At 55.0% G+C, this 21,006-nt stretch overlaps 2 protein-coding genes and 1 long non-coding RNA gene across 8 annotated transcripts in view; 1 reads left to right on the top strand and 2 right to left on the bottom strand.

The window, feature by feature from the left end:
• SMG6 (SMG6 nonsense mediated mRNA decay factor) overlaps window positions 1–8,733 on the bottom strand; it is a 67,591-nt gene extending 58,858 nt beyond the window's left edge. For 3 of the 5 annotated variants that reach the window (XR_014024664.1, XM_081314209.1, XM_081314208.1), the window contains exon 1: window positions 8,225–8,333. Coding sequence is in view for 3 of the 5 variants with exons in the window: in XM_081314209.1 (XP_081170335.1) it covers window positions 8,225–8,330 (106 nt within the window). In the remaining 2 variants the exon portion in view is untranslated. Of the gene's footprint in view, window positions 1–8,224 lie in introns of all 5 variants that reach the window. The other 2 variants (XR_014024663.1, XM_081314207.1) reach the window with 2 other exon arrangements.
• A 606-nt stretch (window positions 8,734–9,339) lies between these two features.
• On the bottom strand, window positions 9,340–20,871 carry POLDIP2 (DNA polymerase delta interacting protein 2). The gene is made up of 11 exons (XM_081314212.1): window positions 20,630–20,871; window positions 19,310–19,391; window positions 17,971–18,068; window positions 16,906–17,002; window positions 15,224–15,299; window positions 13,323–13,430; window positions 12,092–12,228; window positions 10,955–10,981; window positions 10,698–10,823; window positions 10,404–10,483; window positions 9,340–9,799 (listed from the first exon to the last, which is right to left on the bottom strand). Exons 1-11 carry the CDS (start codon window positions 20,809–20,811, stop codon window positions 9,685–9,687), a joined length of 1,128 nt encoding a protein of 375 aa, XP_081170338.1. The 5' UTR covers window positions 20,812–20,871; the 3' UTR covers window positions 9,340–9,684.
• Window positions 10,958–18,593, top strand: LOC308660010. Of its 2 annotated transcripts, none has more exons than XR_014024665.1 (4): window positions 10,958–11,362; window positions 14,199–14,423; window positions 15,726–15,921; window positions 17,839–18,593. It is a non-coding gene; the product is annotated as an uncharacterized lncRNA (long non-coding RNA). The 2 variants fall into 2 exon arrangements; XR_014024666.1 differs by having other exon boundaries at window positions 14,199–14,711.
• Window positions 20,872–21,006: the final 135 nt, after the last annotated feature.

Genomic DNA, 21,006 nt, shown 5'->3' with positions numbered 1-21,006 from the left:
CTAACAACCAAATCTTTGTGGAGATTCTCAGTCATAGTTACTCCAAAGGTGCTTTTTCACGAGGCAAAATCCTTGTTTCTCTTTGAAGATGTTTCGCTTCTCATCCAAGAAGCTTCTTCAGCTCTTCAGCAGATATGAATAAAGTCCAGCTGCCTCGTGAAAAAGCCTCTTTGGGATTTATTTATTTATTTATTTATTTATTTTATTGCATTTATATACCGCCCTTTCCCTGAGGACTCAGGGCGGTTTACAGGGAGTTAAAAATCAACCATACAAAAGTTAAAACCCAATTTAAAAAATATTAAATCAACCCTGTACTATTAAAAACCCCAATTAAAATGAATGTCTCCTCAGCCTGGGCCCGAGAGCTCGAAGAGCCAGGTCTTCAGGCCCCGGCAGAATGATCGGAGGTCGGGAGCAGTCCTCAGCTCCACCGGCAGCTGGTTCCAGAGGGCAGGCGCCCCCACTGAGAAGGCCCTATCCCTGGGTGTCACCCGCCGGCAATCTCTTACCGGCGGGACCCTGAGCAGACCCTCCCTGTGGGAGCGCACTGGACGAAGGGCGTTTGATGCCGGCAGCAGGTGACTAATAACTGTCATTGCAGATTCTGTATAACCAAGGAGCGCCTGCTGAAAGTCTATCTTTTTTAAAAACAAAACATACGTACATACATAACATACGACAAATGCTTAACTATTTTTTAGATTACCTTGCTAGGCCCCAAACATGGGACAAATCTTTATTTCCTGTGAAAGCCTATCCTGAAGGCCATCGACAGGCAGTAGTCACACCGGTGACAGCTCATATTTGTGTAAATTAAGTCTCCCTTAATTCTTTGTTAGCAATTACACATACATACATACATATATACATATGTATGCATGTATGTATGTATATGTATATATCTCCAAAGTTAAAATACAAAATTTGGAAAGGAAAAGAAAAAACAAGCAAGCAAACGTCAAACTGCCATTAAAAATAAAACAAAAACACATTTATAGAAAAAAATAAGATTTCCTGACGATTAGAACAATTAACCGGTGGAACTCCTTGCCTCCAGAAGTGGTGAATGCTCCAACACTGGAAGTTCTTAAGAAGAGACTGGACAGCCATTTGTCCGAAATGGTAGTAGGAAGGTCTCCTGCTTGAGCAGGGGGGGGTGGGTGGACTAGATGACCTCCAAGGTCCCTTCCAACTCTATTACTGTTGTTGTTGTTATTGTTGTATGATACATCGTTATCACTAAGATTAAACGTAAAAGTCCCCATTTTGGGGTCCAGCAAGAGGGCCTGGCGTAGTGCGCTTTCTGTGTGGCCTTCCCTGCCCCCCCTCCCCCAAAGGGAAGAGGACCCTTCCTCCTCAGCCCTCCACAAGGGCCTGGGGGCTAAAGACCCCACAGTTGCTTTCAGTGGCCACCAGGTCACCCGGTTTTGGACCGGAGCACAAGCCCATTAATCCCTCCCTCCCTCCCGCCCCCCCTTGGAGCCCCCCCCTTTAGCCCCACGGTGGCTCCTTCCCAGAGCCAGGACGGACCTCCGTCTTCCATTTCTCCTCCTCCTCCTCCTCCTCTTGGGAAGCACCTCCCGTCAGTGGCCGAGGCCTCCCAGCGGTCAGCTGCGTGGGCCATGGCCAGCCTGCGGGCTGCAGCCCAGAAGACCCAGCCTGCCCCTGGGAGGCTCCGGTGGGCTGGCATCGGAACGCTGGCAGGGGCTCCCGTGACGACCGGGCTGGGCCAGAAGAGCCTGGAACCCAGGGGCCCAGCCCCGGCGGGCCACGGAACAGAGCCACCCTGGGGTCCCGCTGGGCCTCTGGATCAGGCCACGGGCGCCCGGAGTGAGCCTCGGGCTGCCAGACAGAGCCAGCCAGCCCAGCCCTCGCTCTGCAGCCGAAGGAAAGGAAGGGGCGCCAGGCAGGGAGGCCTCGTGCCCTCCCCCACCCCACATGGGAGCCCCCCCGACCCCCCACCTCGTGTCTAGGGAGAGTCTCAACCACCCCCACCCCCAGGCCTCAGGGCTGTCTTCTCAAAGCTGCTTGGGGGACCCTTCGGGCTAGCCGTGGGCGGCTCCTCTGTTGGGGCAAAGCACCTTGCCTGAATAAAGCTGCTCCGTTCATTAATTAATTAAATTACACTTAATTTACATTTAAGGAGCCTGGTGGTGCCCTGATCAGAATGCAGCACTGCAGGCTGACTCTCTGCCCACAGCCTGGAGTTCGATCCTGACTGGCTGGAGGTTGACTCAGCTTTCCGTCCTTCCCAGGTTGGTAAAATGAGGACACCGATTGTTGGGGCCGAGAGGCTGACTCTGTAAGAGGGCTGGGAAGCACCATGAAGCGGTGCCTAAGTCCAGGTGCCTGGGAGGGGAGGGAGGGGATCCCAGTACAGCCAGCATGGTCTGCTTTGATCAGACAGCATTTCATTAAGGAGCCCTGCACCCGAGTAGTGGGTTCAAGTGCCACCACTTCTTGGAACAGGGGACCAAGGACTCCTCCTTCAACCCTCTTCAGGGGCTGGACAGTCCGCCTGCAGACCTAGGAACCCAAACTGGAGACACTGGTGGGGTTTAGCCCGGAAGAGCTGTGGCCCAGGGCTCTGCTCTCTATGCCCAATACCCTTCGGGTCAGAGGTCAGCCGTGCGGGATGCAAAACCACCTCGTGCTGTGTCACTCCAACCGCGAAAGGGACCACGCATTTAATTGCTGTTCATATTTTTAATCTCTCTCCCTCCTGGAGCACAGGACTAACAGAACGGAGGCAAAGCCACGCCGGCAGATTCAATATTGAAAAGCTTGTGTACCTTAAATGTCCACAGAGATTCTCAGCCATCCAGGTCGTGAAAAAGCATCTTTGGGACGACTAAAGAGACTTTTTTAGACTTTACAAAAACACTAAACATGAAAACACGCTGAGGAGAAGCATCATTTCTTCAATGTGGCCAAGCCTCAAGGCCGAGCCCGCACCCAGCCTGGGCCCAGGCCCGGGGCAGCGATGGCTTCACTCTCCCACCAAGAGGCTAAATATCCACAACTGCCTTCCTGATAAGCACAACTATCAGCTTCTTCTTCTCCCTCAATGGGCTGCCCCACAGCCTGGCGCCCCAGCGGAAGCACTCCCAGCCCCAGCCTGCCAGCTCTTTCGGCTGCCCCGCGCCCCCCTCTCCCACCTGTGGCTGGCAATTCCTCTGCCAACCCCTTTGCCCTGCACTGAAGGCCCAGTCTCAGCTTCCTCTGGAAAGTGGCGTCTCCTTCGAACCTCTTGACCCTCGCTCCTCACCCAGCTTTTGCCATCAATGCCGGCCAACATTAAGCGAGACCTGGCTCCAAAACAGCCACTGTGAGAGGGACCTTGGGGTCCTGGTGGACGATCGCTTGACCGTGAGCCAGCCGTGTGCGGCAGCAGCCAAAAAAGCTAATACAATCCTGGGTTGCATAAACAGAGACATAGATAGAATCAAGATCACGCAAAGTGTTAGTACCGCTTTATAAAACCCTAGTGAGGCCACACCTGGAATACTGCAGCCAATTTTGGTCACCACACTACAAAAAAGATGTTGAGACCTTGGGAAAAGTTCAGAGAAGAGCAACTAAGATGATCCAAGGCCTGGAGGCTAAAACATACAAAGAACGGCTGCGGGACTTGGGTTTGGTCTGTCTAAGGAAAAAGAGAAATAGGGGTGACTGGATAGCAGCATTCCAGGATCTGAAGGGCTGCCACAAAGAAGTGGGGGTCAAGCTATTCTCCAAAGCACCAGATGGCAAGACAAGACGCAACGGATGGAAGCTGATCAAGGACAGAAGCAACCTGGAATTAAGGATAAACTTCCTGACAGTGAGGACAATAAACCAGTGGAACAGCTTGCCACCGGAAGCCGTGGGTGCTCCATCACTGGAGGTTTTTAAAAAGAGACTAGAGGGTCACTTGTCTGAGACGCTATAGGTCTTCCTGACTGAGCAGGGGGCTGGACTAGAAGAAACATGTGTGGGGAGGACTCCCTTGCCCAGCCTCCCTGGCTTGGCCTGGCTCCCAGGCACGCTACGTCCCCCCAACTCATCTCATTCTCAGGGACAACTCACACCCTGGATGGTATCTCTTTACTCTCCTACCGTCGGGTAGGAGATACAGGAGTACAGCCAGCCGTACCAACAGGTTGAAAAACAGCTTTTATGCATGGGCTGTTAGGCTTTTGAACGGGAAATAACTTTATAAACCTTATGCATGATTGACTTGCGAGGCCGGTGTGTTGTGCAATTAGCTCACATAATGTAATAAGATGGAGGGTTTGTGTCACTGTAAGTTGTGGGGGGGGGCACGAAGGGAGGCTCAGCCAATCTCAATGTATACGTGGTTGTACTTTGACAATAAAGGTTCTGTCAGAATCCATTTATATCACATTCATAAATGCATGTTTAAAACATTATCCCCCCCCCCCCCGGGGATTCTGCCATCTCCCGAGGAAGGAGGAGCGGATGCGGATTCAGCCTGCCTTAGGTTATTTCAAAGACCAAGGGAAACCTTTTGAACTGGGGGAACAAAGGGGAGGGTTAGGGAAGGAGGCATCTGGCCTGTGTCTTTCTTCTTTTAATTCTGGAGAGGAAGAAGGCAATAACCATAAAGATTCGAAGTTCCTTTTTTCCCACGAAAGGGATGACACGAAGTAAAATGATGGGGGGCTGACCAAATGGGGTTGAAGGAAGGGGGGGGTTGAACCGGGAACTCTTTGTAAAGTTTCAATCTGTAAAACAATACCAGGTCCTGTCTTGTATTTCCACAACCAAACATGTCCTAGTAAAAATTCCTTTTGGACTAGAACTGACTCCAAGGGTTTTTGTTTTCCTAAGACGTGGATTGGGGTGGGTCCTGACAGGTTCATTCCAGCCACCAACAGCCTGCAACGCTCCACCTTCAGGAGCGTTAACGTGTGTGCTATCTATTACCTACCTAAAGCAGAGCTGGGAACTATGGACCCTTTATGACTTGTGGGCCAACTTTTTTGAAGTCCACTCGCTCTGCTGGCTGGGGAATTCTGGATGTTGGAGTCCACAAGTCTCAAAGTGGCCAAGAGTGGAGAAGAGGGTTGATGAGCTGGCGGCAGCCATAATGCACGTGGGCCCCAGTGCGTGAGGAGGTGAATATGGGAGGGCAACACCCCCCACTCCCGTTCCCTTTCAGGGCCCAGAGCTGGCCCCTTAAGCAGAGGCTCAGCGGTCTGAGAAGGGCAACAGCAAAGGAAGAAGCGCAGGCGGCATATCCCAAGGAGGGGCTACGGAATAACGAAGAGCAAAACGGAGAAGTGGAAGCCTGATGCCGAAGCTGCCAGAGAAGAGCAGGGTGCCAGGAAAGATGGCGCAGGGTGGCAAGCAAGAGCAGAACCACCAGCCAGAGACCCTGGAAGAGGCTGGCCGAGGACGAACCACGATGCCCTCTGGAGTTGGGGGCTGGGGACCCAGCAAAGGTACCTGTCTGGCATCTGGGAGGGTGGCACAGCTGAGGTTTTGCAGTGGTGGCAAAGGCACCCGGTGGTGAGCCAGCGCCTAGACCAGGGGTCCCCAACCTTGGCAACTTTGAGACCTGTGGACATGCTGGCTGGGGAATTCTGGGAGTTGAAGTCCACAGGTCTTAAAAGTTGCCAAGGTTGGGGAACCCTGTCCTAGACAACTGCCTGCTGCACAGGGTGTGAATCTCTCCCCATTAAGTACGGGAAGTCCTCGACTTGCGACTACAATTCAGCCCAAACTTTCTGTTGATAAGCGAGACAGTTGCTGAGTTTTGCCCCACTTTATCACCTTTTTATGCCACAGTTGCTAAGTGAATAACTGCAGTTGATAAGTTAGTAACGTGGTGGTTAAGTAAACCTGGCTTCAAGGGGATCACGTGACTGTGGGACGCTGCAACCGTCATAAATATGAACCAGTTGCCGAGCATCTTGACCCCCTGACCGTGTGGATGCTGCAAAGCTTGTAAGTGTGAAAACCAGTCCTAAGTCACTTTTTCCAGCACCGTTGTAACTTTGAATGGTTTTTAAGCAAACTGTCGTAAGGTGAGGACTACCTCTAAAATAATCAAGGTGCTTGGGGACCGGTCCTAGAAAGCCCCTTTTTGCTGGCATGGGTGAGGACAGAGATCACTGGATTCTTCACTCAGAGGACCCAGGAGAGGCTCAGTGCCAGCCCAGCTGGGCCCCTCTGCCCTGGACACTGACCCATAGGCCAGGGGTCCCCAACTCCCAGTCCATGGACCGGTACTGGGCCGCAGCATGCCAGCAACCAGTCCACACAAACAAGCAAAGCCCCCTCCGCGGGATGCAGGCAGCACACAAAACCACGCACTCTCCTGTCCGTGGAAAAACCTCTCTCCACAGAACCGGGCCCTGGTGCCCAGAAGGTTGGGGACCTCTGGACTAGACGGTCAGACAAGCCACTGCTGCTGTCAAGGTGCTTTTGCTTCCGCAGGGAGGATTAGTGCTTCTCCTTCACTACCTGGGTTTATTAGTCATCGTTCTGGTTGGGTGGTTTTGTGTTTTTAATTCTTGGTAGTCAGCCAGAGTCAGTTGGGTGAGATGGCCAGCTACATCAATCCTGCCTCATGGCAACTTGGCAACTTGAAGACCTGTGGACTTCAATTCCCAGAATTCCCCAGCTAGCAGAGCTGGCAGGGGAATTCTGGGAGTTGAAGTCCACAGGTCTTAAAGTAGCTGAGTTTGGAGGCCCTGACTGCAAATAAACCAGAAAACACTGGAAGATTATTATTATTCCTCCCTTTGGCAGCTGTTGCTCACCTGATCAAAATGGTGATAATAACGCGAGGCTCTGCCAGAAACGGAATTCTTGGCCCATCACCAAGAAACACGTCTAGATATTTCTCGACAGACGAACTTGAAAGCAACGGGGGGGGGGGGGGAGCTTCGTCTGAAGGGACGAGATGCAACTAGGCGGAACCAACAGGAAACAGCATCTCACATTTTGCAGAGGCAAGGGGGAAATTACCAGAAGAGGCCCACAGGGAAAGCCAAGAGGGCAAAGAATTTATCTGAGACCACAAAGATTGAACTTAACTAAAATATATTCCGCAGGGTAAGAAAAGGTCAACAAGGAGGAGGCCAACTCAGCCTCCAGGAAACTTTAGAAGCTAGGAAAATAGAAAGACTCTCTCGAAGAGCGTAAGCTCTGGATCGAAACACAGCCAGACTCCGAAAAGTAAGTGTCAGGCCTGCCATCTTCAGCATATTCCCTTCGCTGGCATCCTGCCGTAAAGCCCAGGGGAGGCGACTGGGGAAGTGGGGCACGGGCATCGGGAGGAAAAGGGGGGGGGAATGACAAGGAGACAGGCGGTGTGAACAGAATGCACAACTGCACCAAAACTCAAACCATTGCCAAAACATCAGAAACCACGGCTACCAGAAACCCTGGTGGTTGGATTTGTCTCTCTCTCTCTGTGTGTGTAAGGTTCCCCATGCATGGTCAAAGGCCAGCCTCCCCCTCCATCCCAAATGCTTCCATTGGGATTCTCATATTTGTATTTATCATTTCAACTTCCAAGGCTCTCCAGCTCCACAAATTGCAAAGAAACAGTAAGCATACCAAGAGACAAGCAAGAGCAGGGTGGGGTGTCCACCCGTGGCCGCTTTAAGACCTGTGGACTTCAACTCCCAGAATTCTCCAACAAGCAGAGCTGGCTGGGCAATTCTGGGAGTTGAAGTCCACAGGTCTTAAAGCGGCCACGGGTGGACCCCCCCCAGAGTCAAGCAGCCCCTCTGAGCCCAAGGCCTGGGAAGGCAACCAGAATTAGGCAGACCACGAAAGGAGACCCCCAGAGGGGGCGAGGGGAGGGTCAGCCGCCGCCACTCTAGCTGACCCGGCCAGACAGGCGCTTCCGAGCCAGGCGAGGCCTACCCCGGGGAAGAGCAGCGCCTCGAGTCGCCCTGCCAGCCAGCTCCCCCACCCCTCCCCGGCCCTTCTCCGCAAGAGATCGGGGCAAAGGGCGGCCTTCCGGGAGGGCCCCCATGGCGGAAGTCCCCGGGTCCCCTGAAAGGACCGGCAAGGCATTGTGGGAGCTGTAGTCCGGCCCAGACGAAGAGCAGCGGAGAGCGCGCAGGCGCGGGTCGCGCGCAGGTGTTCGGGCAGCAGGGAGGGAGGAGGGGGCACCAGCGCGCCACGCCCCCCCGGCTACCCTGCTCCGCGACGTCGCCGCCAACGAACCAACCAACCGGCCCGCCCGCCGCGGCCTCACCTGGGCCGCCCCTCTCGTGCGTGGCCGCCGCCTCCGCCGTGGCCAGGATCCCCCGCCGGAGCTCCGCCGCCGAAACGCGGACCCGCTCCAGCCCCGCCGCCGCCATCTTGGCTCGCCGAAGCCAAGGAAACAAACGGCGGACGGTGGCCGAGCGCGGACAAACCGGCCCGGGAGCCTCAGGGCGCATGCGTCAGCCGCGAGCGGAGGGGCGGGGTCCGGGGCGGAACTGGCCCACGTGCGTCGCTCGCTGCTGCTGCTGCTCCTGGTCGTGTGAAGCGGGGCGGGACGACCCGAAAGGCCGGGCGAGGCTTCTGCAGGCGCCCGCTCGGAATTGGCGGAGGGCCCCGCGTCCCAGCACCGCAAAAGGCAGGACAGCGGCTACTGGCTTCCGTGTCAGCGTTGGGGGGAGTCTTCCTGGTGGTCTCTGGATCAGGTTGCGTGCTGTTAAATTACCAAGCCAAAAATTTACTGTCCTGACACTGATGATGTTACTTAGTCGGGTCACGAAACGTCTGCAAGGACCGCACCAGCACTTAATCGTACGCTTGCCATGCTGTCTGTGTGGTGCCTCTTTCAAAAGACAAAGGAAGCCCAAACGATTCGGAAGTCCTCATTTTATTGCAAGTGCAGGGCTCCTCTCTCTGGCACGCTGGACGCTTCCCAGAAGCCTGCATGGCTGAGAAATGGGCCTGGTGGCTGTGCACCCTGTGGTGGCCAAGACTCCCCGGGCCTCGGAAACCAGCCTGCCTCCCAATTTGGTACCGGGAAGCTTGTTCTACCCAGTCCACCGACCCCGGGTAGCTGGAGATCTCGGGACCTCCAGCGGCTTCCAAAAGGTCCGTTTCCTGGTTGTGCAGTCAGTGGCACTTTATTCTGCCCCCAGAGCCCCCTGGTCGCAATCCAGAACCAGTCCAGAGGTGGGTAGGAGGCTCAGCAAACAAGGCCAGGGAGAAGCTGGCTAAGAAGCTGGGCGAAAGCTGGCTTGGCCAAAGGAGAGGGTCGAGTGGGGCCACTCAATCCCCAGAAGGACCTGGGCTTACTTTCTGGTGCCCCCCCTTCCTCCCCCCCCCCCCCGAGTGGGACCGATGGACATACAGGTGACAAGGAAGATGGAGCCGCAACAGGGAGGCCGGTTTATTTAGTGAACAAACACACCACCTCGCATCGGGAAGAGTCCACACGCCTTCGGAGAGCTTGGCGGGTTCCGCCCACGGCAGCTTTGCTCGAGGTGCCCCAAGCCGGGAGGCCGGTGGCGAGAGGGCAAAGGCGGCCAGAGCCCGCTCGTCCCAGGCTCCGAAAGGGCCCATTTCGGCCAGGGTTCCAGATGGAGTCGGGGAGGGAGATGTGGACGCTCGCTTTGAAACCCAGAACTCGTGTCAGCCCTTGAGGAGCCGGGCTCCCGGGAAGGAAACTGTCCAGGGGGCAAAAGAGGGGAGGGGGGCTGGCTTCCTAAGGCCGCTCTACCAGTGGAGGCCAGAAGGGGGCGTCTTCTCATCCTTATTGCTTTCCAGGGAGAAGGGGGGGATCCGGACATCGAAGTGGGAGCCGTCGGGCCGCTCAAAACGGAAGGTGCCCCTGGGAAGGAAGGAAGAAGCCCAGGTGAGGCCCCCACAAGATGGACATACAGGTAGTCCCCGACGTATGACAACTGAGCTGAACATTTCCGTTGCTAAGTGAGTTTTGCCCCATTTTAATGACCTCTCTGGCCACAGTGGTTAAGTGGATCTGGCTCCCCCTGCTGACTCGGCTCGGTCAGAAGGTTGCAAAAGGGGATCACGGGACCCTGGGACACAGCAGCCGTCACAGATGTGAAGTTCGATCACGTGACCAATGGCCGTAAGTGGGGGAAATGGTCATAAGTCACTCTTCAGTGCTGCTGTATCTTTGAACAGTCACTAAACGAACGGTTGTTAAGTCGAGGACTGCCTGTTCTTGGCCACTAAGAAAACGATGCGATGCTTTGTCCCAGGAACAAACTGGAGGAGCGGCCAGGGGTCCCGAGAAGGCCCCTTCCGTGTGGCACGGGGCCTCCGTCCCCACACCGGCTGCGGGCGGTGAGGGAACCTAACCCTGACCCTCCTGCCCACCGGGGCCTCCCGTCTGTCCCTCCCAGCCCGAGACGCGCTCTCTTCCCTTCCCTGCTCCCCCAGCCGGTGCCCCCAGCGTCCCCGAGGCTCACCACATGTGCCCGCTGGACGCCTGCAAGGAGACGTGGCTGCTGTACTGGAAGGCCGGCTGCTCTTTGGACAAGACGGGCTCCTGGGGAGAGAGAAGGCGGTCACGGCCGAGCGGGTGGGGGCCTCCCGAATGGCAGGTGGGCTGAGCTCACGTCGGCCGCCAGGTCAGCCGCGCAGATTTCTTTGTGCTGAGCCTTCAGAATGGAGGGCCGCACAAATGGCAGCTTTAAGACTTGTGGATGTCAACTCCCGGGACATTTGCCTCTGCTGGGACACAACCGCCTCCCCGTACTCACTCGCCCCACAACTCCCCGGCCACGGACGGTCTCCAGGGTGCCAGACAAGCTGAATATCCTCCAGTGCCGTTCACGGAGCTGCACAACTTCGTTGTTGAGGTTTTCCAGGCGGATGCAGTAGCGCCACTGGACGGGAGGCAGGGAAAGCGGGGCCCAAATCAGAGGGGCCGGGGGTTCCCCTCACCCTTCCAAGGGCAGAAGAAGGCCTCTCTGCCCCCCCACCCCCCCCAGACAGCCGCAAAAACAGGGAGACTCACCCAGTAGACATGCGAGTTCTGCGCTTCCTGTGAAGAGAGAGACAGAGGCCGTTTCCCATGGCGGAATGCCAGCTTGGCCCCCAGCCTGCCCAGTTGGCAGTGCTGCCCCTTGCGAGGTCCAGTCCCTGTGTCAGAATGTGAAAGGGCCAACACGGGGCCAGACAGGTGTGGACAGAACCAGCCAGAGCGGGCTATTCTTACGGTTATCTAATTATCTATCTTGCACCAGGAGGCAGGATGAGAAACAACGGATGGAAGCTAGTCAAGGAGAGAAGCGACCTGGAGTTAAGGAGAAACTTCCTAACACTGAGGACAGTTAACCAGTGGAACAGCTGGCCACCAGAAGTTGTGGGTGCTCCATCCCTGGAGGTTTTTAAGAAAAGACTGGACAGCCACTTGTCTGAAATGGTATACATTCTCCTGCTTGAGCAGGGGGTTGGACTAGAAGACCTCCAAAGTCCCTTCCAGCTCTATTTCCTTCCTTCCTTCCTTCCTTCCTTCCTTCCTTCCTTCCTTCCTTCCTTCCTATCTACCTATCTCCACCTGTTCATCTCTCTCTCTCTCTCATTTGCAGCTGACTACAAGTCTGTTAAGACTTGGAATACTACTGAATATTTACTTGTTACTCTATGATTAACTTGCTTTCTTTTTCTTCTTTACATTCTGGTCCACTTTCGACCACAATCGAGTCCAACATTTCTGTTGCTAAGCGAGACACTTGGTGAGTTTTGCCCCATTTTGCCCGCCTTTTTTTGCCACAGTTGTTGAGTGAATCACTGCAGCTGTTAACAAGGTTGTTAAGTGACTCTGGTTTCCCCATTAACTTTGCTTGTCAGGTTGTAAAATGGGATCACGTGACCCCAGGACACTGCGACCGTCATAAATACGAACCAGTTTCCCAGTGCCTGAATTTTGATCACGTGACCCTGGGGATGCTGCAGCAGTCGCAAGTGTGAGAAACGGTCACAAGCCACTTTTCTCACTGCAGCTGTGACTCTGAGTGGCCACTAACCCCAACCTCGGACTCTGCACTGCTCCTGTGTGTTGTCCTTTAGCGCTGCCTTTGTCCTCCCCCCCTTCTGATGCGGGGATAGGCCAGGCCTCGGGGCGGGGGTACGGGGGGGGGGCGGCACCTACCCGCATGCCCATGTAGAAGGGGATGACCGTGACCCGGATGTTCTCGGTGGTCTCCCGGTGCACGTCGGAGAGCTCCAGCCACGGGTGGTTCTTCTCCTGCCAGGCGCAGAGCGTGTCCCTTGCCACAAATGGGGGAGCTGAACAAAAGTTTCAAGGGGAAACTGTCAGGGGAGAGAAGGCCGGCCCACAGAACCCCCCCCACAGACAGACACAACTGCGGGCTGGCCAGGGGACTGAGCAGCCGTCAACCGCCAGGGTGTTATCGCGTGACTGTGCCTGATTTTGTGGCCGTTAAGCAAACCCTCTCTCCGCCATGGGAGGCCTTTGGTCAGAAAGCGAACATAAAAATGCCATTTTCCAGCCAAAATGCCCTAAATCAAGAGTCGGGTGAATGCAGGACGCTGCAAGCAACTATAAATGTTGAGTCCCCAAAGTGCAATAATGTGACTGTGGGTCAAGGGACGCTCATGGCAATCGGAACCCCGAATCCAGGGACTGAGTGCATTTTGTGGGGTCCCTCAGAACCTGTCATAAGCCGAGGACCCCCCGCAAGGATAAAATCAAGGGAAGAAGCACGCTGACCCTCCTCGGCTCTAGGTGAGCTGAGGGGGGAACCAACAGCATTGCCGCCACAACCTGTGGAGCCCACCACCACCACTATGGGCCAGTTGGGGGAAGCGCTGAGCCTCGACCTGGCCGGCCACGCGCTAAAGATGCTTCAGGGGAGGTGTGGGTCTTTGACCCACAACTAAGTTGTTTAGTGACCAAAGCTACAATAGCACTGAAAAAAGTGACTTGCGGCCATTTTTCGCACTTATGGCCACTGCAGCATCCCCGTGGTCAAAATTCAGATGCTGACTCATATTTATGACAGTTGCTGAGTCACTTGATCCCCTTTTGCGACTTACTGACAAGCCAACTCAATGGGGGAAGCCAGATTCACTAAACAACTACTCACTTAACGATTGCTGTGATTCGCTTAACAGGCACGGAAACAAAGGTCATGCAGCTCACTTAACAACGGCCTCGCTTAGCAATGGAAATTGTGGATTCCATTATGATGCTAAGTCGAGGACTCCCTGTATTGAGGAGAGGCTCAGAGATCCCTCTCGGCCTGTGGATTCCAAGAGTCGGTGGGGAGACACCCTGCCCCCCCACCCCCAGAAGGCCAGCCCTGCTCCTGGAGTGGCAAGTGGGGGGAGGGGGGCGAAGGTGTGTGTGTGTGAAGTACCTTTTGTCTGATCGTAGATGAGGAACCGCTCGAAGAGCTCGTGCTGGATGGGCACCTGGTCCGTGGAGGTGTAGGGCAGGATGTCCTCGTGGCTCACGTAGTCCAGCCCTGGAAAGGAACCCAGAGGAGGGGCAGGTTGGCCTCAGCCACAAAACCCACCGACTCATTTCGCAGGCCGAAAAACTGTCTTCAGGCTTTCAAAGCGGCCAAGTAGGACAGGGCAGCACCAGAGAAATGGGACGTGTTAACCTCAAATCCAGGCCGTCCTTCTGGCTGTGTGTCTCACAGGCAGCAAGAGATTCCTCGCTGTTAAAGCCGCGTCACAACCATGGCACACACACCAAAAAAGTGAAGGCTCCAGTAAAAACCAACAGCCCTTCCCCCCCCACACCCATGTGAAGTACTGCTTCCCTCCGCTTCTTCGTACAAAGGAGGTTTTTTCGCTTTTCAAGGGTCTCTGGTTGCAGAATATTTTCCCCATTTCAGTGATTAATATCTAAGTTACTTATATGTAAGAGTGTAGGTCTATACTAGGGGTAGGCAAGCTTGGCTCTTTTATGACTGGCGGACTTCAACTCCCAGAATCCCTGAGCCAGCCTGGCTCAGCTTGGAAACCTCTCTTTTCCCTCAGCATGGCTGGCTCAGGAATTCTGGGAGTTGAAGTCCGCCAGTCATAAAAGAGCCAAGGTTGCCTACCCCTGGTCTATACATATGTCGTATGTAGTATGTTTAAATGTGTGTTATGTTATGTGTGCACTCTGAGATGAAGCAACTAAATTTCCTTTTTAATGTGTGCCGTTGTGCCCACAGGGAAAAAACGGCAATAAAGGTTATCTAATCTAATTTTACAGTTGTTACTTACTAATTACTTTGCAGGGAGTCTGCCTGCCCAACCGGCGGGCCACAATCTCATCGTTCACCCAGCGGCTTCCGGCTTTCTTCATCTCTTCGAGCAGCAACCAAAGGCCAGCACTCGCACAGCCAGCGCTGGGGGCTTTGTCAGCACTAACCCCGGGGAAGGGGAGCCACGGAAACAGCGCAGCCCCCGCCCCGCTTTCTAATCCTAGAAGGCTGCCGATATTCAGAGATCCCTGGAGGCTCGTGAGCATTTGCCCCCCCCCCGTCTCTCTCTCTCTCTCTCCAAGGGAGGCATTAATGGTGCCGCCAAGCCCTGCTTAGGGCAGGCGTCCAAGCTGAAGTTTTCCAGCTTCTGCTCCAAGAGATCCAGCATCTTCTTCCTGGCTCAGCTGGCTCCTATCCCACTGCCGTTACTCCTGGGAAGTATCTCCTCTCTTTCACCAGGGGCTGCTTGGTGCTCTGTGAGCTTGGCTGTTTTCCAGCAGACGTTTCATGACCAGACTAAGTAACACCATCAGTGCTAGCAGAGAGGTGGGTGGGTGGGTTGTGGAAAGGAAGAGGAGGAGGAGGGCTGCGGGGTCCTGGGTGCTCTCTGAGCTTGGCTGTTTTCTTGCAGACGTTTCATGACCCAACTAGGGAACGTCATCAGTGCCAGAGAGGAGGCTAGCACCACTAGCGCTGATGATGTTCCCTAGTTGGGTCATGAAACGTCTGCAAGAAAACATCCAAGCTCAGAGAGCACCCAGGACCCCACAGTCGCCGTCCTCCTCCTCCTCCCTTCAAACCCCCCTCTCTTCTAGCACTGATGATGTTCCCTAGTTGGGTCATGAAACGTCTGCAAGGAAGCCACCCAGCTCAGAGAGACCACCGCGGAGCCCTCATTGGCTCCTATCTTTCGGTCAGCAACTGCCTTTCACAGCCGGCCCTCTGGAACCGGTCTCCCTCGGGGGGGGGGCCCTCACTCCAAGGGGGGGGGCAAAAGCATGCTGCCACCTTCTCTTCAGGCTGAACGTTCCCCACTCCTCGCCCTCCCTTTGGCTCACCTGGGATGGCATAGAGGGCTCGGCTGTCATCGTGGTTGGCCAAGAACGTCACGGCTTCTGTTTGGGATCTCTGGGACTGAAGGAAAAACAGGAAGGGCGGGACGTGGAGCTGCAGTCCAAGGCACGCAGACCCGGGGTGGGGGGGGGTGGGGGGGACTCGGGTCCGAGCAACCCTGCGTGAAACTGGCGGGACAGCGCGGCCAGGTTCCAACCGTGTGGCCATCATGCTGGACTTTCAAAAGCTGGACCGTCTGCCTCCACCCGCGGCTGGGACTCTCGAGTGCAGTGCTAAGGGGTCTCCCCATCCCCAATGGCAGCTGCCATGGTATTAGCAGCGGGGGCCTCTCGCATTGGGCAGGCTTTCCTTAAGGCCCACTGCGTGGGGGGTGGGGTGGGGGGAGGCAGCTGCTCGCAGAATGTTCTCACCCTAAGAAACTTCACTGTCTGTCCGTCTCCTCCGCTGAGCTCTTAAAAGAGTGCCCGATTTCTTTTCTCATTTCAGCATCTCAAAGTCTTCATCTACTCGCTCATTGCCATTTCCTTCCCAAAGACTGCCAAAAGCTCGCCTCCCCCGTGCCTGGCTGGGGAATTCTGGGAGTTGAAGTCCACAAGTCTTACAGTGGACCAGGCTGGAGAGCTCCGGCCCAGAAGGCCACCTGGTCTTTATCATCCAGATGTATGAAATGCCCTCCAAAGAGGTGAATTTAATTGCCCCATCTCAGGGTGCTTATAAAAAAATGAGGGACGTCCATCTTTGCCCCCAAGGATTTGTTAGTTGAAGTAACTTTGATCTTAGCAATTTAAACTTAAACTGCCTCGTTCTGTGTCTGTAATGGGTAGCTTGCAAGTTGGGATTGCTGTAATCCCCCTTGCATATTGTGCAGACACTAAGGCAGGACCTAAGTTTTAAAATAAATACGTTTACGCTTCCTGAGAAGCGCGAGAGAAGGCAGGAGATGTCGCTGATGTGGGAAACTGCCTTTCGTTAACAGCACTCTGACAATCGGCTTCCGATTTATTTATTTTTTTATTTGTTTTTTATTTTTTATTCCATTTATATCCCGCCCTTCTCCGAAGACTCAGGGCGGCTTACAAGCTTAGCAGTAGCCTTCATTCTATGTATACGCCTGCTTATTAGGGCTTTCACACAAACCCCCCAAGCAGCATTATTACAAAGTCAGCTTAATTGCCCCCAACAATCTGGGTCCTCATTTTACCTACCTGGGAAGGATGGAAGGCTGAGTCAACCTTGAGCCTGGTGGGACTCGAACCTGCACTAATTGCAGGCAGCTGGTGTTACTTAAGGAGGCATTAGCCCACTGCTCCACCAAGGCTCCACCAAGTTGGTCAACAAGAACATCGGAAGGTGGGACTCGCCCACTCCAGGGCAAGGGAGGGGGGGAAGACTGCTTCTACATCAGCAGCCTGGTTTCGGGGTGGATGGGATGGGACTCCCCACAACTCTCTGAGGCTCAGAATGTCCAAGTGGGCAAGGGTGAGGGGCTCCTCCTCAGGAACAGCGACGTACTCCCATCATCATCCATGCCACGAAGAACGGATGGAAGGAAGGAAGGAAGGAAGGAAGGAAGGAAAAGGAAGGGGGGAAAAAGGAAGGAAAGGAAAGGAAAGGAAAGGGAAGGAAGGGAAGGAAAAGGAGAGGAAAGGGAAGAAGCGGCACTTACTATATGTGGGCAGTCGCGAGCATCGATCAGCACCTGGTAGTAAGTGTGTGTCTTGCCTTTCACTTCTTTCGATCCGTGTGCAGCTCCAGACTCGCTCCTGGAACGAGACGGGCCGGGCTGAAGAAGCTGCTTCCTTAGCAGACTCTCAGCAACCAGAGGAAGTCCTCCACTTAACGACCATAACTGAGCCCAACATTTCTGCCGCTAAGCAAGATAATTGTTAAAGTCAATCTGTCCCATTTTACGACCTTTCTTGCCGTTGATAAGCGAATCGCTGCATTTGTTAAAAGTTGGCAGGATTGCTAAGCAGATCTGGCTTCTTCCCCCACTGGCTTTGCTCGTCAGGTCGCAAAAGGGGATCACCTGACCCCGGGGCACGGCAACCGTCACAAGTGCAAGTCAGCTGCCCACTGTCTGAATTTTGATCACGTGACCATCGGGACGCTGCAGCCGTTGGAAATGTGAAAAATGGCCAAAAAGGTCCCTTTTTTCAGCTCCGCTGTAACTCTGCTCACTGATGGTTGTAAATAGAGGACTCCCTGCGCGTCTCCCCCACAACCAGCCGCACCTGGCACTGAGCCAGGTGCCCCCATCAAAGAGCCCCCTTGAGGAGGCACAGACGCTTCTCGCTATGCTTGCAGGAGAACCTTCCAACTCCGGTTATCTCAGAGTCTGAATTCGCCCAAACAGGTCTGGACACAGCACTCCCGGGTGCTGCTCCTCCTGTCCCCTGACACACACACACACGCACACACACACACACACACACACACACGCTTCTGCCCTGTGCAAAACCTAGTCAGCAAGTCCCTGCAGGAATTAGGCACTGACTTGATTTTACAAAACTAACAGAAACAAATTGTGTCCCACAAAGACAGACTCATCAATATGAGATCAAGTATTTGCCGTTTGTTATTTTTTTGTTGATTTCAGTTATCTCCTCCGTGAAGTCCCCCCAAAAGCCTTTCCTGCCTGTCACAACGAGGGACGTGGAGGCGTCTAAGTGTTCCCACGACTCTGCCACCTTGGTGACTGGCAACCCTGAACAACTGCGAAAGCGCTTACTTTTCAGGCACGGGAGAAGCGACGTCTCGGTCGTACAACCTGGCTTGCCAGGGAAAGAGGACAATCCCCCGGTATCCGAATATACTGTGGAGAAACAACTGCAAGAGAAAATCAAGACAAGCGAGATGGGCGTCAAGAGAAGCAGAATGCAGGGAAGGAAAATGTCTCTCTGAAGCTGTTGTTGGGAGAGGAGACACCCAGCTTTAATGGAGTTTCCTGTCTGTTGCAGGGCCGGCAGGCACAGAAAGATCCAGGACTCTGTTCCTATCAGCTAAAATTTTACACAATGCAGATCAGAATTTCAGCTTACGACCAGACCAGGGGAGGGGAACCTTGGCATGGCTGGCTCAGGAATTCTGGGAGTTGAAGTCCACGATCATAAAGTGCCAAGGTTCCCCCATCCCTGGACCAGACACTCATAATTCAAAGCAGCCTAAGGAAGTTAATACCCTTAAACCCTCTCTCTTTCGAGACAATCCTCCCAAATCTAATTGCTGTAAGCAAAGCCTTGAAACGTCTCGACTTCCTGGTTGCCAGGAGGCCACGTTTATTCGCCCAGACCACTAAGCAAGGAATGGTTTGCAAAGCACTTATATTTATTTATAAAGGTAAAGGTTCCCCCGCACATGCGTGCTTGTCGTTTCTGACTCTACGGGCCGGTGCTCATCTCCGTTTCAAGGCCGAAGAGCCAGCGCGAGGACGTCTCCGTGGTCATGTGGCCGGCATGACTAGACGCCAAAGGCGCACGGAACGTTGTTACCGTCCCACTGTAGTGGTCCCTATGTTCCTACTTGCATTTTTACGTGCTTTCAAACTGCTAGGTTGGCAGAAGCTGGGACGAGTAACAGGCGCTCACTCTGCTACGCAGCACTCGGGATTCGACCCGCCAAACTGCCGACCTTCTGATCGACAAGCTCAGCGTCCTAACCCACTGAGCCACCGCGTCCCTATATTTATTTATACCCTACCTTTATTATTTTTATAAATAACTCAAGGTGGCAAATGTACCCAATGCTCCTTCCTCCTCTTTTCCCCGCAACAACAACCCTGTGAGGTGGGTTGGGCTGAGAGAAAGAGGAACAGACCCAAACTCACCCAGCCAGCTTTCATGTCTAAGGCAGGACTAGAACTCACCATCTCCTGATTTCCTCTTCACCACTAGACCAAGGTGAATCTTCTTTAGGGTGCCGTATAAGGGAGGGAGGGGGGATGACCTTGGTGCTCTCTGAGTTGGGTGGTTTTCTCCCAGACATTTTGTTACCCGAGCAGGAACGTCAAGAGGGAGGGTGATGCCCCATTACGGACAGAGGAAGCTGCTCCACCCACAGGTCTCACTCACCTGCCCAGTCTCGTATTTGCCATGTTGCTTTGGCACTTCAAAGACCCCCACCGTCTCCAAGACTTTGCCCTCAGGACGATTCCTAGGGTTGGGGGAAAGGAAAGAGCGGCATTAGGCTCTCCTGGCAGGGCTCCAAAGGGTGACCGGAGCAACAGCAGAATCCCAAGGGCACTCCCAGGCCCAGTTCACCCTTCAGCCCCCGCCATTTAAGCTCCGTCTGGCAGTGGGAAATCCAGGAGGCCACGGTGAAAGAGACGGTAAAAGAGGACAACGTGTTGAAGGTTGAGCACAAAGTCCGCTGCAGTCCCAGTGGCCACAAGTTGAGAAGGCGTTTAGAGAACAGCCCTGGCCAAGAGTAACTTCAAGGATCCTCAACAGCTTTTGAAGAGATTCTGATATAAATCAGGGATCAGCAGTGCGGCTCTTGCAGCCAGGTACCTTGTGGCAGGCTTGCCCACCGGCTCCACTTATCGTGTCCAGAAAGCTCCAGATGGGTTGAAATGTTCCTGCAGCACTTTTCCTGCCGGGAGGCTTACCCTTGCCCACTTCCTGGGGCCAAGGTCACCTGGGCTGCCGAAACGGGCCTCACCTTCTCCTCACCTCGGCCTCCAGCCCTCCCTGGCTCCCCAGGTACAGGCAGTCCCCAACCTACCACCTTTCGTTTAGTGACCGTTCAGACGGCACTGAAAAAAGTGACCCAGGACCATTTTCCACACTTGCAACCGTTGCAGCATCCCCACGGGCACGCAACCAAAAGGCTTGGCATTTTGTATCCGTATTTATGATGGTCGCAGTGTGTGTGTGTGTGTGGGGGGGGGCGGAATCACGTGATCTCCTTTTTCGACCTTCTGACCAGCAAAGTCAATGGGGAAGCCGGATTCGCTTAACGACGCCGTGACTAATTTAAGAACTGCGGTGATTAACTTAGCGACCGTGGCAATAAAAGTCGTAAAATGGGGCCATGTCTCATTTAGCAACATAAACTCTGGGCTGCGCTGGGGTCGTAGGTCGAGGACATCCTGCACACATTTACGGACAACTCTTGGTGGGATGCTCGGAGCCCCCCCCTCCTTTGCAGCCCCCTCCCCCGAAATCGCCCCTCCGCCAGCGGGGTGAGGGGGGGGGCACGCAGGCGACGCTCCCCGCAATATGAAGCCTGCAGACCCGGGTTAGCCCCTCCCGACGTGCGTGCTCCGCGCCGGGCGGGGGGGGTTCGGCTGGATGACCTCCAGGGCTCCCCGCGCCCCGCAGGCGGAAGGAGCCCCGAAGCCTTTTGGGTCAGGCGGCGCCCCCGACCCGGCCCGCCCGAGCGCGACCCACCGGGAGGAGAGGCAGCGCCGCGGGGGCAGCAGCTCCGGCCTCGCCCCGAGGGCCGCCCAGGCCGGGCCCCGCAGGCCCCAGCGCAGGCAGGAGGAGGAGGAGGAGGAGGCGGAAGAGGAGGCGGCCCGCGCCCGGCCCAGCGCCGCCCAGCACAGGCTCCGCGCCGCCGCCGCCGCCGCCATTCCGGGCCCGAACCAAGAGGCGTCGCTCAGGGCCCGCCGCGGCCCAGAATGCCCCGCGCGGCCCTTCGCGCAACGATTGGGCCCCTCGCGCGCGCCGTAGGCGGGGGAGGGAGAGAAAGTAGGTTAGAGGAGCGCACTTGGCGGCCGAGAGGCAACTTCCGGGTCCGCGTCTGAAGAAAGCGGGCGATCCGGACC

Source organism: Vipera berus (assembly GCF_964194415.1).
Source record: "Vipera berus genome assembly, chromosome: 1".
Classification (NCBI taxonomy): domain Eukaryota; kingdom Metazoa; phylum Chordata; class Lepidosauria; order Squamata; family Viperidae; genus Vipera; species Vipera berus.
The sequence above is the reverse complement of the archived record's forward strand: the minus strand, read 5'-3'. Positions and strand labels throughout refer to the sequence as shown.